Source organism: Podarcis pityusensis (assembly GCF_964106645.2).
Source record: "Podarcis pityusensis genome assembly, chromosome: 13".
Classification (NCBI taxonomy): Eukaryota; Metazoa; Chordata; class Lepidosauria; order Squamata; family Lacertidae; genus Podarcis; species Podarcis pityusensis.
Genome location: NC_138038.1, coordinates 44,867,407 through 44,883,683, shown reverse-complemented (window position 1 = coordinate 44,883,683; position 16,277 = coordinate 44,867,407). Strand labels below are relative to the sequence as shown.

The 16,277-nt window shown below is 44.6% G+C and overlaps 2 protein-coding genes and 1 pseudogene across 3 annotated transcripts; 1 reads left to right on the top strand and 2 right to left on the bottom strand.

The window, feature by feature from the left end:
• Window positions 1-5,201: 5,201 nt before the first annotated feature.
• On the bottom strand, window positions 5,202-5,741 carry LOC308461987 (histone H4; the record flags this gene model as incomplete). Its single annotated transcript, XM_080979159.1, has 1 exon — window positions 5,202-5,741. One exon carries the CDS (start codon window positions 5,739-5,741, stop codon window positions 5,430-5,432), a length of 312 nt encoding a protein of 103 aa, XP_080835285.1. The 3' UTR covers window positions 5,202-5,429.
• A 3,381-nt stretch (window positions 5,742-9,122) lies between these two features.
• On the bottom strand, window positions 9,123-9,844 carry LOC308460282 (histone H2B 7 pseudogene; annotated as a pseudogene). Its single transcript has one exon. The product of its transcript is annotated as a histone H2B 7 pseudogene (transcript).
• Window positions 9,845-9,961: 117 nt separating this feature from the next.
• On the top strand, window positions 9,962-10,599 carry LOC308460281 (histone H2A-IV). Its single transcript, XM_080976424.1, has one exon. The coding sequence runs from the start codon at window positions 10,085-10,087 to the stop codon at window positions 10,472-10,474; it is 390 nt and encodes a 129-aa protein (XP_080832550.1). The 5' UTR covers window positions 9,962-10,084; the 3' UTR covers window positions 10,475-10,599.
• The last annotated feature ends 5,678 nt before the right edge of the window (window positions 10,600-16,277 follow it).

Here is a 16,277-nt window from a genome sequence, read left to right as displayed (position 1 = left end):
TGTTAGCCACCATTGCCAAATGAAACTTCCATGATCAGAAGCAGTCTATCTCCCAAGTACCAGCGGCATAACTGGAGCAGCAGTTTGGGAGGGCTGTTGCTATCATGCCCTGCTTCGTAAGCTTCCTGAGAGGCATCTGCCAGGCTACTGCAGAACGCAAGACTCTCAAATTGTATAGTTTGTCTGAGCCCACATGGCTTTTGCTACATCTCGCCCCACATTTATTTATGGGGGCAGTATTACCTCTTTATAGGGAGGCGGGTGGCGCCGTGGGTTAAACCACAGAGCCTAGAACTTGCCGATCAGAAGGTCAACGGTTCGAATCCCCGCAACGGGGTAAGCTCCTGTTGTTCGGTCCCTGCTCCTGCCAACCTAGCAGTTCGAAAACATGTCAAAGTGCAAGTAGATAAATAGGTACTGCTCTGGCGGGAAGGTAAACGGCGTTTCCGTGCACTGCTCTGGTTCGCCAGAAGCGGCTTAGTCATGCTGGCCACATGACCCGGAAGCTGTACGCCAGCTCCCTCAGCCAGTAAAGCAAGATGAGCACCACAACCCCAGAGTCGTCCGCGACTGGACCTAATGGTCAGGGGTCCCTTTGCCTTTACCTATTACCTCTTTATTCAGCCAAGAATATTCTTCCGGACAGCTCGAAGAGCTCAATAAGACAGTCCTTGCCCCAAAGTTTACAATTCAGGACACAAAAGGAAACGTGTCATTAATCACAAAGTTCCTATTATCAGCTGGAATGGAAAATCACCAACCCTACTTTGAAACTTTAAAAAGTTAAACTACTAAAACAGATTAAAATTATTTCAACTTTCAAAGCACCTGGGTAGGCTTGTAGAATGTTTTCAGCAGGTGCCAGAAAGAAAACCTGTGATCTTGTAGGTAAACTGGTCCCAAGTTGTAAAGGGCTTTATAATCTAATATTAACACCCTGAATTTGACCAGGAAGCAAATTGGCAACCAGTACAGATCTCGGAACGCAGGAGTTCTCTGCAGACAAGGCTTCACCCTTGTCAGCGATTGTGCTGCAGCATTCTGCACTTAAGGAAAGCCCCTCTTAGAGCATGTTGCAGTAACCCAGTAATTCATTCATGCTTTCTGCTTCTGTCTAACTACAACCACCTGCAAAGAACCTTATACTTTGCAACAGCCCCAGGTTCTCGGCAATTTCATGGCAGACGTGTTGGATTCTGACCCCTTACATTACCTACAGAGGGATGGTGGTGGAGAAGAAATCTTGAGATGCTAATAGCCGTTCACTGGGAAGGGACCCCCTTCTTTCAGGCAGGGCTTTTGTGCCTGGGTTAAAAATGCAACAGGTGAAGTTTCTACCACCCATCATGGCATCTTCACCCCGGGAACATTTCACCGGGTGAGTTTCTGTCACATTAAAAGCACAGGGACCCAGCTGAGAATGAACCAGGAGATTAAAGGTGGAGGCTTCAAAGCAGGCGGGCATGTACTCTGAGTAAGGGTCTTAATAACTCTGGAATTTATCCAGAGCTGTCTCTCCTTTGTTTTATTTACATCCCACCTTTCCTTCAAGGAGCTCAAAGTGGCATCCATGGCTTCCCCCCTTCTGCATTTTATCCTCACAAAAAGCCCTGTGAAGTAGCTTAGGCTAAGAGACAGTGACTGGCCCAAGGTCAGTGAGCTTCGTGGCTGAGTTCGGATTTGAACCCTGGTCTCCCAGCTCCTAGTCCAGCACTCTAACCACTACACCACACTAGCTCTTACATGGCATACTCGTGCATGGATAATAGCACTACTTTTGAGGGTTGGTTTTCGGAGATGGAACTTGGAGGTTCAGCTTTCTGCTCAATGCAGGAATCCTACAATGCAGGCTATGACTCCTTCATGAGTGATGGTGCTTAAACCTCTTTAAAAGTTATATGTGAAGGAGAGCCCCTCACCTCTCAAGACAAGTCAAAGGTACTTTCACCTTCCCTGATGGACAGCCAGAAACTGCTTCTAGGGAGTTTCCAAAACCCCTCTTCCCCCACCATATGAAAAGACCACACGTTTGGCAAGTTAATAATCAGTTTACCAACAAACCCTTCAAAGGTCAAGTTCATGTGTTTTTCCATACATTAGTCAGAAAAGTTGCAAAGTGGTGAAATTTTCTAAATTATTGGTATAGGAACTCGGGAGGGGCTTGTAAGAGCTATACAGCTAAGCTGGCACAACCAGCTGAGACCTCTTCACATGCTGAGTTCAGGTAAACAAGGGGGGAAAGGCTTGATTACCTAGTGCCTGCCAAGGTGAGCTAAGCCTGGCCAGGCATCTTACTCTATGGTTTTAACCCTCATGTGCATTAATTATACTTAAGAATGTTGGCTATATGAGGCTGGTTATCTATGCCAGCCTGCCCCGTGTAGGGCACAAGCTTCCTCATATTCTCATATTCACAAGCTTCATATTCCCAGCCACTCTGGGCGGCTTCCAACAAAATATTAGAATACAGTAATGCATCAAACATTAAAAGCTTCCCTAAACAGGGCTGCTTTCAGATGTCTTCTAAAAGTCTGGTAGTAGTTGTTCTCTTTGACATCTGGTGGGAGGGCGTTCCACAGGGAGGGCGCCACTACCGAGAAGGCCCTCTGCCTGGTTCCCTGTAACTTGGTTTCTCGCAGTGAGGGAACCACCAGAAGGCCCTCGGTGCTGAACCTCAGTGTCTGGGTAGAACGATGGGGGTAGAGACACTCCTTCAGATATTTGAAGACAACTATCATGTCTCTCCCAGGCTTCATCTAGGCATCCCTCAGCTGGTGGACCACTATAAGAACACCGCTGGCCTGGACTAGATGGTTCTTTGGCATGACGTCATGTCCTCCATAGAGATTAATGATCGGCACAATAAGACTACCATGGAGAATACCACTACCAGTCATGAGTGCTATGATCCACCTTTGCTGTTGGAGACAATATACCTTTGAACACCACATGCTGGGAATCACCATTAGGAAGAGTAGATGTAGCTGATGTAGCCGAAATGCAACTCTGATCATCCCTCGCAAGCCTGGCTAAGGACTAGGCATGATGAGAGTTGTATCTCAGCAGCATCTTGGGAATCAAAAGTACCCCAGACCCGGTGTATGCAATGAAATAAACCAGATTGTGGTCAACAAGAAGCTTCTTGCATAACAATATTGGGACTGAAGGTGCCTTAAAACTCTTGCTTTTTTGTTTTTAGTGTAGCGGACCCACCGTATCCAACCTGGTGCCCTCTAAATGCTTTGGACTAGCACTCCTGCATTCTGACACAAGCTGGTGGGAGTTGTAGCACCAAGCACTGGTGGCCAGTAGGTTGGGGGAAGCTATAGAGCAGGAGGGAGGCATTTTTGGACCTCCTAACGCTGCTGAACTACAACTCCCACCACCCCTGGCCATTGGCCAGGTTTGCTGCAGCCGATGGGAGTTATAGTTCAGCAACATGAGGATGGGCTAAAAGTCTTGGGATACTAACAAAAAGTCCCCCACACCTACTGTCTATCTAGTAAGTAGAATAACACACCCATCCCTGGATATTTGAGGCAGGGCAGGACTGGAGAGCAGTTCAGTTTTCAGTCGTTTGTGTATTTATAAAGAATGCCAATTCATTTGTGAATTTCTTGCGCGACTGCAATCGTCCCCCATCCCAAATCAACCTCCTGCTCCACAAACAGGAAAGAGGTGCTCTGCAGCAAAGTTTTCATGAAACACATACAAGCCATCCATCTGCTTACTGCAAGGTAATCATGTACAGATCTTCTTTTTAAAAACAAAAAGAAACAACCACCTTGGAAGTGACTGACTCAAAGTGGGATCAAATGTTGCAGGGCCCCCGAGGCTAGAAATAAGCCATCCTGTTTACTAGGAACAAAAATAAAAATAAAAAGTAAAATCAGACGTGCGTGCAGAACATGAATAGTATTTGCCCCTAAGGAGGCACCTTGAAAGATAACATACGAACACAGATAACAAGTTTATTTACAAAATGCATCGCTTATATTTTACACACACACCAAGGCAAGAGAAAATAACCAGCATTTCTGTGTGGTTTTTTTTACTACACATCACCTTTTCATAAAGGATGATTTCATTTTCCTTCCCCTAGCCCTTGATTAAAATTAACACAGAATTAGCTGAGTCGCCAGGGCCTGAGACGGACGGCGCAATCCTGCACGTCTATCTCAGATGTAAAAGTCATACTGACTTGAACGGGACTTGCTCCCGGGCAGGTATGTATATAGATAGAAATTCTTTTTTGAAGATAAAACCCATTGAATCACACACAGGTAGGATTGTAAAGTAGGAAGCATCAGGGTTTAGGCTTGACGATTTTAATCTGCCGCTTCATGCAGGAATTCCTCTCCCGAAAGTAAGGTCCTGAAGTTACTTCGTTGTGCTTTTGGAGAACTCAGGGAGAGACTTCATCCTTTATATAGTGACAATACAGGCCAATCCACGTGCAGCAGAGTGGCGCAGCGGAAGCGTGCTGGGCCCATAACCCAGAGGTCGATGGATCGAAACCATCCTCTGCTAATTTATTTCTATTTATTTGTACAAACACGTTTTCTCCTACCTCTAATGTCGCTCCCTATTTTTATTTAAAATAAAATAGGCGCTGCAATAAAGTTATGGGGAGCTGAGGGTGGAGGCTTCCTCGGTGGAACTTTGCAGGAAATCAGGAAGAAAATAAAGCCCGTCGTTAATTTCTTGCTTCGTTGACTTATAGCAGCGTTTTTATTGTTCTTATGTATGCAAATCTACTCAGAAGTCTCGCTGGAGTACAGAAGGACTGACTCCCAGGAAAGCATTTTAGGAAGGAACCCCAATACATTGATTTATGCACTTTAAAAAAAAAGTAATTGTAAAAGAAAGGAAAATTAAAAAAACAATATTAGCAGAGGATGGTTTCGATCCATCGACCTCTGGGTTATGGGCCCAGCACGCTTCCGCTGCGCCACTCTGCTGCACGCGACACAGCGTGTATTGTCAGTATATAAAGGATGACGTAATTTTTTTCTTTTCTTAAGCGAAGCCATTAGTTCTGCAAACAAGAGCGTACTGCATTCTTTGACCAATAGTTTATTTTAAAGTAGTCACTTGGCAATCAAGAACAGCTGCTTTGACCCAATGAGACGAAGAGAGCTCCTAATGCAAAGCATTTAAAAGGAATAAGACACTACGCAGGAATAGAGGCCAATTATTTTTATATGAATGGTGGCCAGTTATGTTATAAGGCTTCTAAGGTGGCAAATAAAACTTCCCTGGTCAGCATGTTCTAAGAGTTTCCTCCCCTCCCCTTTTATTTTTGAAACTGCTCGATTTATTGAATTTGTATTAGAACAAAGACAGCGACTGGCTCTTTTCCGGAAAAGGTGGGTGGCCCTGAAAAGGGCCTTTTGTTGATGTTTTGGTCTGTGGAAGCGAAGGAGCAGTTAGCCGCCGAAGCCGTACAGAGTGCGGCCCTGGCGCTTGAGAGCGTACACCACGTCCATGGCGGTGACCGTCTTCCTCTTAGCGTGCTCGGTGTAGGTGACGGCGTCGCGGATGACGTTCTCGAGGAAGACCTTGAGGACGCCGCGGGTCTCCTCGTAAATGAGCCCGGAGATGCGCTTGACTCCTCCGCGGCGAGCGAGGCGGCGGATGGCGGGCTTGGTGATGCCCTGGATGTTGTCGCGGAGAACTTTGCGGTGCCTCTTGGCGCCTCCTTTCCCCAACCCCTTACCGCCCTTTCCACGTCCTGACATCTTCACAAATACTACCAACACCAACCAAATGAGATTCTGCCGCTGTCCAAGCCGGTTTATATACAATGCAATCCGACCAGAATGAAAACTAAGAGGCGGAGCCTCCCGCTCAATTCCCAGAGAAAAAAACCTTGGCGGGCAAGTTTGGTTCTATCCAATGAGAAGAGGTTTGGGTAGTTTCAAACCAGCCAATCGGCGCCCTCGTTGTCCTTTCAATTTGAAATTGTTGTTGGCGCCTTCACAGTCTTCCCACTTTAGCGTTTTCGTGGCGGCAGGATATCATTCCCGTTATATATATATTTCTGTGCTGCTATGACAGAATAGCTGAAAGCGGCTGGTGGCAGTATGTATGTACGCAGAATTCAACGAGGAACAAATAATAACCAATTATAAAATGAAGCCCAACCTAATTATGTATATATCACAAGATACACAGCTATGGAAAATCAATAGGGCAACTATAAGCACTGTCCACTCAGAAGTAAATTCCACTGAGTACAACAGGGCTTACTCCTAAGTGTGTATATACAATTGCACCCCAAATTGTTCTGGAATTTGGGGGTTCCAAAAACCTTTCCAACTGAGATGCTTAAAAAGTAAGGATGAACATAGCCAGCCTTCCTAGCTATGTACCAGTACTGTGCTATGTCCAGGAAAGAACAGTGGCTAAGATTCCAAGACACTAACATTTATTGTTATTTTCCTTCCTCCATCATGCTTCCCAACTTCTTGATGTTTTTCATAGAAAGTGAAGACTGCCTGGGGTCTATTGTGCCCATACAAAAGGGGTGGGGGAGAATACACTCCATATTTGTAAAGGGAGGGTGAACAGGAAAGATCTTGACAGACACACAAAAAGTTTTTTTTGTGTGTGCAAATGCTACATCCATGAATTTGCCCATTTTTATTTTCTAGCAGGCTTCCTGTAGCTGTTTATTCACCTAGCCAACAGAAGCACCGATGCTGTAGCCTTTTCATTATACACAGCAGAATAGGAGACCACTTAAACCTAGAGATCTCAGGTAACTTTTGTGATCCTCAACACTTATCAAAGTTTAATGAAGATGTGTTGAAAAGGTCCTAATGAGTGGAGCTGTGGACAAACCACTTTCATGATACATCTTTGGTATATTCACCTGAGGCCAGCTATTTAGACGGACAGCAGGGCATCACTGGTGCTGCAAAACTGCACCCAATTGCTGAGATACCTTGCAGCCTGATTTCTTCAGGTAGTGTAACATCAATTCAACAAAGTGTTGTCAGCTTAACAACCTCTTTAACACAAAAGAGGTTGCTGAACAGTCTATGTTCAGATAATACCCAGGCACTTTATCACAGATTGTGTCAAAAGGGGCTGAACCAAGATATTTTGTAGATTCGAAGACACTGGATGATCCAAAGAAAAAAGTACGGGGGGACCATAAATATGCAGTGTTTGAAACAGATTCTTTTATATATACAAATGCTTCTGAATACAAGTTGTTGGAAACTGCAGGAGAGGAGAGTGCTCATGCTCAGCTTCTGCTTGCTGGTTTCTCACAGGCATCTGGTTGGCCACTGTGATAACAGGATGCTGTGCTAGATAGGCCATTGGCCTGACCCAACAAGCTCTTCCCATGTTCCTATAGGATGGTCACATTAGCATGAGTTGAAGCTCCTCATGCTGCTTGCCTGCCTTTGCTCCGCTCCTGTGAATACAGCAACATGGATAACCAGTGTACAATCTACAGTTGTTTAGCAAACCTATGTTACATTAAGACAGGGGTAGGCAACCTAAGGCCCGGGGGCCAGATCCGGCCCAATCGCCTTCTAAATCCAGCCTGCGGACAGTATGGGAATCAGAGTGTTTTCACATGAGTAGAATGTGTCCTTTTATTTAAAATGCACCTCTGGGTTATTTGTGGGGCATAGGAATTCGTTCATTTCCCCCGCTCAAAATAGTCCGGCCCGCCACATGGTCTGAGGGACAGTGGACCGGACCATGGCTGAAAAAGTTTGTTGACCGCTGCATTAAGAGGTGGCAAAGAAGTTGTGAAGTTGCTTCTGCGAAATGCTTGTCATTAAAGCACTGTTACACATACTCTTATATTATGTTTATATACCACCTTTCCAACCAGGAGTTCAATGTGGTTCTCCCCCTCCCCATTTTTATCTTCACAACAACCTTGTGAGGTACGTAAAGTTGACTGTGGCTGGCCCGAGGTCACCTTGGTTAGCTGAGCTGTGATTTGAACTCAGTTTATTTCAACTTTTCCAACTAACCTATAATAGTTCCCTGCGAATCTTTCATATACCTTCCTGCAACCAATGTGATCCCCATTTCAGACAGTATGCAGAAGTTTTATTTGAGTGACCCAAGTTAAAAGATTGTAAATAAAGAGTAAGTACTACTGCACATGATTATTGAATCGATGGGTTACCAGCAGGGACGGGAATCTAATCAGACTTCAGGTGTACCAATCAGTTATTGCTGATTGCTAGTACTCCCAGAAAAGTCTGCAAATTTAACATGCAGCCCTGATGTCCCCTTTCAGAATATTTTGAGACCTAGGTGCACGCTAGAACTTGGCCCCCCAAACAAATGCAACTTTACACAAAACGTTACTGATTGAAAAGGAATTGGCATACTGACTTTGAAATAAGAACAGCTGTAACCCTAATCAGAAGACTGGTTGGGAACTGCCTCCCCACAACAATAGAGAAATGTTTCTGTGAAACATCTGCCTTATTGGCCAAACATACCACTAAACACATTTCTGTGTAGCAGACTTTGGAAGGAGAGAATGAAGGCGAGATGGAAACAAGTTGGTGATTTCAATAATTGGAGATTTGGAGACAGCTGAGGAAAGGGAGTTAATTTCTGGAGCACTCAAAACAGTATGAGCTTTTTGACTTTAAGAGACATAGGAAAAACAGGCCAAGTTGAGAAATCTAGTGGAGACTGAAAAGGACTTGTATAAAATGGGGAGGGAAGGGAAAAAACGAATAGAAGAAAAATGCATTGAGACGGGTAAGAGAAGTAGAGAAAGGAAGAAATAACTTGCCAGATGGATTCTAAAAATTCATCTGTCCAGGAGTGTAAACTTTTCAGGTGGGAGCTTCAGGCCATTAAAGCATTAGGTGAAGGGATATATATTTATGTGATTATCTTCCAAAAGTCTGGTGCTCTTTTGTTTAATTCACAAGTGATAAGAACTGTGCCACAACTTAAAGGTAATAGCAATTAATGAAATTAAATTACTGCATCTTAGCTAAGGTGAATCTGTCCCATCTGAGCAATAGAAGTCCTCTCCCTACCGAAACAGAGCTTCTCCCCTCATTTGCAGGCTAAGACTCAAAAGGAAATGCTTAGCTTTAGGAGTATCTCATAACACAATAACGTAAACTAACTAGCATTTATTTCCAAAAGACAGTTAACACACAAGTAAAGCCTCTTACATAAAGCTCACGCAGTTTTTCTAGCAAATTTAGCTCTTTTGCAGAGAAAGTGGGTGGCTCTTAAAAGAGCCGTTGGTTTGTTTAAAAAAGCTGCTGTGCCAAGAATAAGGCATTACTTGGAGCTGGTGTACTTGGTGACGGCCTTGGTGCCCTCGGAGACAGCGTGCTTGGCCAGCTCTCCGGGCAGCAGGAGTCGGACGGCGGTCTGGATCTCCCGGGAGGTGATGGTAGAGCGCTTGTTGTAGTGCGCCAGGCGGGAAGCCTCGGCCGCGATGCGCTCGAAGATGTCGTTGACGAAGGAGTTCATGATGCTCATGGCCTTGGAGGAGATGCCCGTGTCCGGGTGGACCTGCTTGAGCACCTTGTAGACGTAGATGGAGTAGCTCTCCTTGCGGCTCTTCTTGCGCTTCTTGTCGCCCTTCTTCTGCGTCTTAGTGATGGCCTTTTTGGAGCCCTTCTTCGGAACAGGCACGGATTTGGCTGGCTCCGGCATCCTGCTACGCTGAAACTGCGACCAACTGAGAATATGGGTGAAAAAACAAATGCTAGCAAAGGCTTTCCAGCACGCCTATTTATTCACCGCCCCCCCGCGGTTCGGCGCACAATCCTCCCGCTTTCCTATTGGCTCCTTTCGGCGCCCTGATTAAGCAAGCACAACGCGCACAAAAGGTTTTCTGGAAACCAACCAATCATCACAATGGGTGACGTGAGACCTCGGCGTTTTCATTGGGCACAATGAGAAGCCGCGCTTTCATTGGACGCTGTGCTGGCTTTCAGCGTTCAGCCAATCGAAATTGCCGAGGCTGAGTCTCAGGGAGGGTATAAAAGGGCCAGAATCGCCATGTTGCGACTTACTTTTCCGGTTTCTCATCTCGAGTTGTTGTTCTACTTTAGAAGTTGGTATCATGTCTGGACGCGGCAAGCAAGGAGGAAAAGCTCGGGCCAAGGCCAAGACTCGCTCTTCTCGTGCCGGGCTCCAGTTCCCCGTGGGTCGTGTGCACCGTCTTCTGCGCAAAGGGAACTACGCAGAGCGCGTCGGAGCCGGAGCGCCCGTCTACTTGGCTGCTGTGCTGGAGTACCTGACTGCTGAGATCCTGGAGCTGGCCGGCAACGCTGCCCGGGACAACAAGAAGACCAGGATCATCCCTCGCCACTTGCAGCTCGCCATCCGCAACGACGAGGAGCTGAACAAACTCCTGGGCAAAGTCACTATCGCTCAAGGAGGAGTGTTGCCTAACATCCAGGCTGTGCTTCTTCCCAAGAAAACCGAGAGCCATAAAGCGAAGGCCAAGTAAATTCGTCTCGGATTTTTAGGAGACATCGGAGACATTTCAAAACAAGACAACAAAGGCTCTTTTAAGAGCCACCCACAATATCCAGAAAAGAGCTGATTTGATTATATGTATGTTTTCTGACAAAATGAATTCGTAATATGGAATTTGTATTACCAGTGCTAGTAGCAGAGACGTAACTTAAGGGTCTTATGCTTTGCGCCAGTTCCTGCAACAATATCTGGTATCTCCAGAGCGTAAAACACTTTCTCCCGCCTTATTTCAGTGTCACAGTGGGTATCTTCCGGGGTAAAACGGCAAGCGCAGCACGGATCTAACATGAGGCTTATCCGGCAGAGTATCATTTAAGTATCTTAACTTTCCCCAGATGTGAAGTTTGTGTAAGTCTGGCTTCCTGTGAAACCATTCGCGCACTTTTAACCTGGAAGCCAGCCTCTGTTTTCTACTAGGCTTACTCCCAGATAACTTGACATTGCTGTCTCCCGAGTTTCCCTCTTGTCTTAAGTTTCTGGGCTCTTAGATGGCAATATACGCTACAATACTCTTTAGTCCTCCGGAGTCCTCTGGATAAAAGTGTGGCTAGAATAAGGTAACAATATAATACAGACCGATAGCGTAACAATGTAGCACAACAATGTGTAAATGCAGCAATAGTACAATGTAGCAACCATCTCCCCTGCAGTCCATAAAGAAAGAAATACGTAGTGTGTTGTAGGTCAGCAAGTTTTTATGTCTGATGGAGGGGCTCAGGCATTGTAACACACGTGCCGAAATAGCTCAGTTGGGAGAGCGTTAGACTGAAGATCTAAAGGTCCCTGGTTCGATCCCGGGTTTCGGCAATGTTTTTTCTTCATTCTTTATAATAGTGTGTGAGGTTCCCCCTGCTTTTTCCCGCCCTCCTCCTATACACACTTAGAAATGGTAGCACTTGTGCAAAACCAAACTTCTTCCTATATGTGTTGAAAGTAGAAAACAATTTTTGCAAACGTTCTTCCCTGTTTCCTCTACTGTTGGGGTGGGTGTGAAAGTATGTGCTTTGTGCTTCTTAATATCTGCAATGTTGTTCCTATTTGATTACGGTGACTAGGACTGGTGGAATTTCCTAGTACTCCAGATTCCAAATTCCCCACATCAATATAGGAAGAAAACCTGCTTCTTTGACCATGTTATGAAAGCATTAAATCTCTGTAAGTTATGATAAAGCTGCATTAGCCTAATACACCCACCCATGTAAAATTAAGTGGAATCCATTTAAAATAGGAACAGCCAAGCCAATTTTTAAAAATGCATTCAGAATGTCTTCAGCCTGGAATAACAGCTGAGATATCAAAGCATGTACACAAAGCAGATAAGGAAAGCTGCATACAAAAGAATTAAGTCAAGAGATATGCATGCTGATGTTGCAAGGTAAAGCAGTTTAGGGGAGAGTTATAACCATTTCGAATGGTTAAAATAGGTACTCAAGAAGATCTCTGCTGGAGCAGGTCCATAGCCCATCTACCTCAGCATCCTGTTCTCCCAGTGGCCAGATGCCTGTGGGAAACCCGAAAGCAGAACCAAAGCACAAGAGCTTAGGTCTCTTCGTGCAGTTTTGAGCAACTGGTGTTCAGAAGTATTGATTCCTTCAGCCAACCTAGCAGTTCAAAAGTATACCAGTGCAAGTAGATAAATAGGTATCACTGTGGCAGGAAGGTAAACGGCGTTTCCATGTGCTCTGGTTCCCATCACAGTGTCCCATTGAGCCAGAAGTGGTTTAGTCATGCTGCCCACATGACTCAGAAAGCTGTCTGTGGACAAATGCTGGCTCCCTTGGCCTGAAAAAAAAAGATGAGTGCCGCAACCCCATAGTCGCCTTGACTGGACTTAACCGTCGAGGGGTCCTTTACCTTTACTTTACCTTTTACCTCCTCCAGGCAGAGAATAGCCATTGTGGCTAGTGGCCATTGACTGTTTCCCCTTTATGAATTTGTCTAATTCTCTTTTAAAGCCATTGTAGAAGACAGCCCTAATATTTCACAACCACAATGATGCTCAAGAATATAGTCATGTAACGGGGAACCATAAAACTCTTAATATCTGAGACTCATCCACTGACTCTTTTCAAATGGACTTTCTGCCTCCCTCCCTCTTGAGAATTTAATATACAGGAGGTTGTTAAATTGCAGTGTAACCTAATCTGTGTTTCCTTAATCAGATACAGCAGAGCAGTTCACAGCCAGGCTGAAAATGGCTGATCTCTTGCTGTAGTACGCAGGAGTTGTTTATTGAACCTGTGGCCTTCCATAATAACATTGGACCATGGTTAGGGTTGCCATATTCTGAACAGCAAAAAATAAGACACATTTTGCCCACTTCTACTCATGAAAAAGAGGACATATGGCAACCCTACACATGCCTACACAGAAGTAAGTTTTGTTGCATTCAGTAGGACTGAGCTAAACTGAGCATCCCAGCTAAACTGAGGCAGGATTGCAGCCTGAGATACTTACTGTATTTAGTTTTTGTAGAATAAAGATACCTAGAGAATATGCACGAAGAATTATGCTCAGCCTGAATGTTATATTCACACACATATATTTACGTATACAAAGGCGTACAAATGTGTGGGTGTGTAGGGGTGTGGGTGTCAAAGAGTGGACAATGTGAAGTCTATAGCTATATAAACACAGAGAAGCACAACAGACCCTTCTTCTGCAGCCTTCTGTAGCCTAGTGCCTTCTGTAACCTGGTGCTCTTTGGACAATTGCCTCAATCAGCTCGAGACAGCATAGAAGGTAGTCCAAAACATCCGGAGGATACCAATTTGGAGAAGCCCTTCTTCAAGCAATTATTATTGTTGGCATAATGCTAGAGCCCTTGTGACTGCATTAATCACTTATTGCTTTCCTGCCTTCATGGCCACCCCTTCACTATTTCTCCTGTGTTGAATTTTGGGTGGTAAGCCACTTGGGTGTCTTGTACTTTGTAAAAAGCCATGCCCACTGATGGTGCAGTAAACAACAGCATCTATAATTATAAACAGCAGTTCACACATGCGCCTAAGCTGTTCAGAGGGTAAATGTTGTAAAATGCCTTAGGCAGAACATCGGTGTTTGAACTAAGTTAAGAGGCCATATAAATTACTAACCTCTGTAATTTTAGATCGTGATAATAAAAAATTGTACCGTCCCTGGGTGGGCTCGAACCACCAACCTTTCGGTTAACAGCCGAACGCGCTAACCGATTGCGCCACAGAGACCTCTGCACAAGCCCTCTACCATTGATCAGTCGTCCACGATTTCAGGAACATTTTGATCCATGTTGAGTAAATAAATAAAAACTTTAAACATCGCACAATAGCAATGATCAGTAGAATGACACTAATTCAGATTTGTGTCCCGACCCCTCATCTGTGTATGCATCTGGTATTAGGATTGCATCTCTTCTTTTATATGCTCCGGTAAACTCTGTTGCGTTTCAAAATTTCACAAATGGTTTAGCTAAATACTGTACCCTTAAAAACAAAAACAAACCACGAACACCTAGTTAATTTCTGGAATATTTTCTCATCAGTCTCTCATTGCATTTTTATCTCGTCGGGTCTCAGCTTTCCCATAGCCTTTATCTGTTTTCTTACAGCATTTGAAAAATAGAGCTTAAAAAAAAAAAAGAATTAAAAAAGAGGGCTCGTCCGGGATTTGAACCCGGGACCTCTCGCACCCGAAGCGAGAATCATACCCCTAGACCAACGAGCCGACTTCAGAAAAAGCCTTCCCGTCATTCACTTTTCACAATGGCAACACGAACTGGAATCACTGCAGTACGTATTCTATCTCTGACAACGTCTTACTTCCTCAACTTCCTTTTGGCCTCTCGACATTTCTGTCGTCACGTTGCTCCTCCCATGCAATGCAATGCATCCGACGCTAACAGATGAGAGCTTTCCGGCGCACGAGTTAGGAGACTCTGTGTGTGTATGTTCGTATTTGTAGCAAATGTAAAGCTCTTGACAGCTTTGCATTCAGCGACGGCTGGATTGAAGGTTTTAGCCGTCAGTACCGTACTACTGTAAGGGTTTCACCCCAGAGTGTATAGTACAGAAGCCTTTCATAGTGTTCCTTTCATCTGTCTAACCCTGGAACTGTATTTTTTTAATATCCCTATCAAAATAATATTTTGCATGAAAATAGTTAAAAGCTCAAAGCAGTCAGGAAATGTAAAGGGATGAAGTACATCGCTGCGATATGAGACGGTTTAGAATGGGGTTTTTTAATTAAGCAATGAATTAGAGGCTACGGTCATTTATATAGATAGTGAGGGGGGAAAGTCATTAACAAGGTATTCCTCGTTAGTATAGTGGTAAGTATCCCCGCCTGTCACGCGGGAGACCGGGGTTCGATTCCCCGACGGGGAGACCAATATTTATGTCTCCTATTAGTGTACCTCATTTATTCAGGCGTGCTTTCTTTGTTTGTTTAGCGTTTTCACATAAAGGGGGGAAAGCCCGGGTCTTGTTGCCCACTTAAAACATTTGATAATCTTAAAATTTTGGTAGCTGAAGATGGGTGAGGGGCCGCAACAGAACTGCGTACTTAAATAAATAAATCAGTAGCTACTAAGCTCCCATCAGAGACCAGTGCACAAGTGCGCTTAGTTACGTGGATCTTTAAAAATCATTGGACAGCACAATGTTCTTAGGGCGTATCGATTCTGTGAGAGGATGGCAGCTAAAATCTACCACATCTTTCATTCCAATAACAGTAGACCTCTGACTACCAAAAATATGCAGGGGACATTCCCTCGCCCAGTGCTAAAGGCAAAGCTTGCTTTTTATACTGCATACTACTGTGTATATATAAAACCATTGAAAATTTAGGTTCCACCGAGATTTGAACTCGGATCGCTGGATTCAGAGTCCAGAGTGCTAACCATTACACCATGGAACCACGGTCATCTAGAGCTTTCACTCCCTTTACAAAAAGATCCTATAGCTGTTAAGGCGGACTTGCCCTTTCTGGTTTCACCCCCTCCGCTCCCGTAAGAGAAGACTCTCTGCGGCTCAGGCTGAAATCCTCTATTCACCCAGCCGGGAGTAAGTGCTACTGATCTCAAAAGGACTTATTTCCGAGCAGACGTGCGTAAGATTGCACTGTTCATCTCTGATTATCTCAAGGTGCAATAGCAGCAAAATGCCTTAATCATTTCCAGCCGTGTTGCTTTGCTTAGCTTTGTTCTCTGCATTGCAATTCTGCGGTGACTGTCATGCATTGTTGTCGTTGGTTTTTACAAGGTTCGATATTGCAGGAGGCTCTGCCGTCCACAGAAATGAATCTTACCCATCTCAACTCTGATATTTGGATAAGGAGGAAAATAAAGAAGGCACCACTGGGATTCGAACCCAGGATCTCCTGTTTACTAGACAGGCGCTTTGACCATCTAAGCCATGGCGCCTTTACATACTACCCTCACTTAAGAAATCACTGGGAATCTTAGGCGTTTGACTGTCTCTTCTCTTGACAGATGTATGTAGCAGATAGCAAGGATCTCTGTCAGTGGTAAATGTATATCAAGAGGATTTTATTGCAATCGAGCCCACATACTATTCTCTGAACTCAGCGCTTTTTATCTTTCCAGCAGCCCATTGATTTTTCTGAAGTTAATACATTATCCAGGCAGAAGCCAAAGTGTATGCTGTGATTATTTTATGCAATGCATACATCTCTCTCTCAGGGCATGGGGGAGGTAGCTGCAGTGTACAGGCCATGAAATGAATGGTTTTAGTGTTTTAAAAATGCAGACTCCCTTGGGTGTCCTCGCAGAAAGGAGG

Coding starts and splice junctions, on each gene's coding strand:
- LOC308460281 (XM_080976424.1), top strand. CDS start 10,085: ATGTCTGGACGCGGCAAGCAAGGAGGAAAAGCTCGGGCCAAGGCCAAG.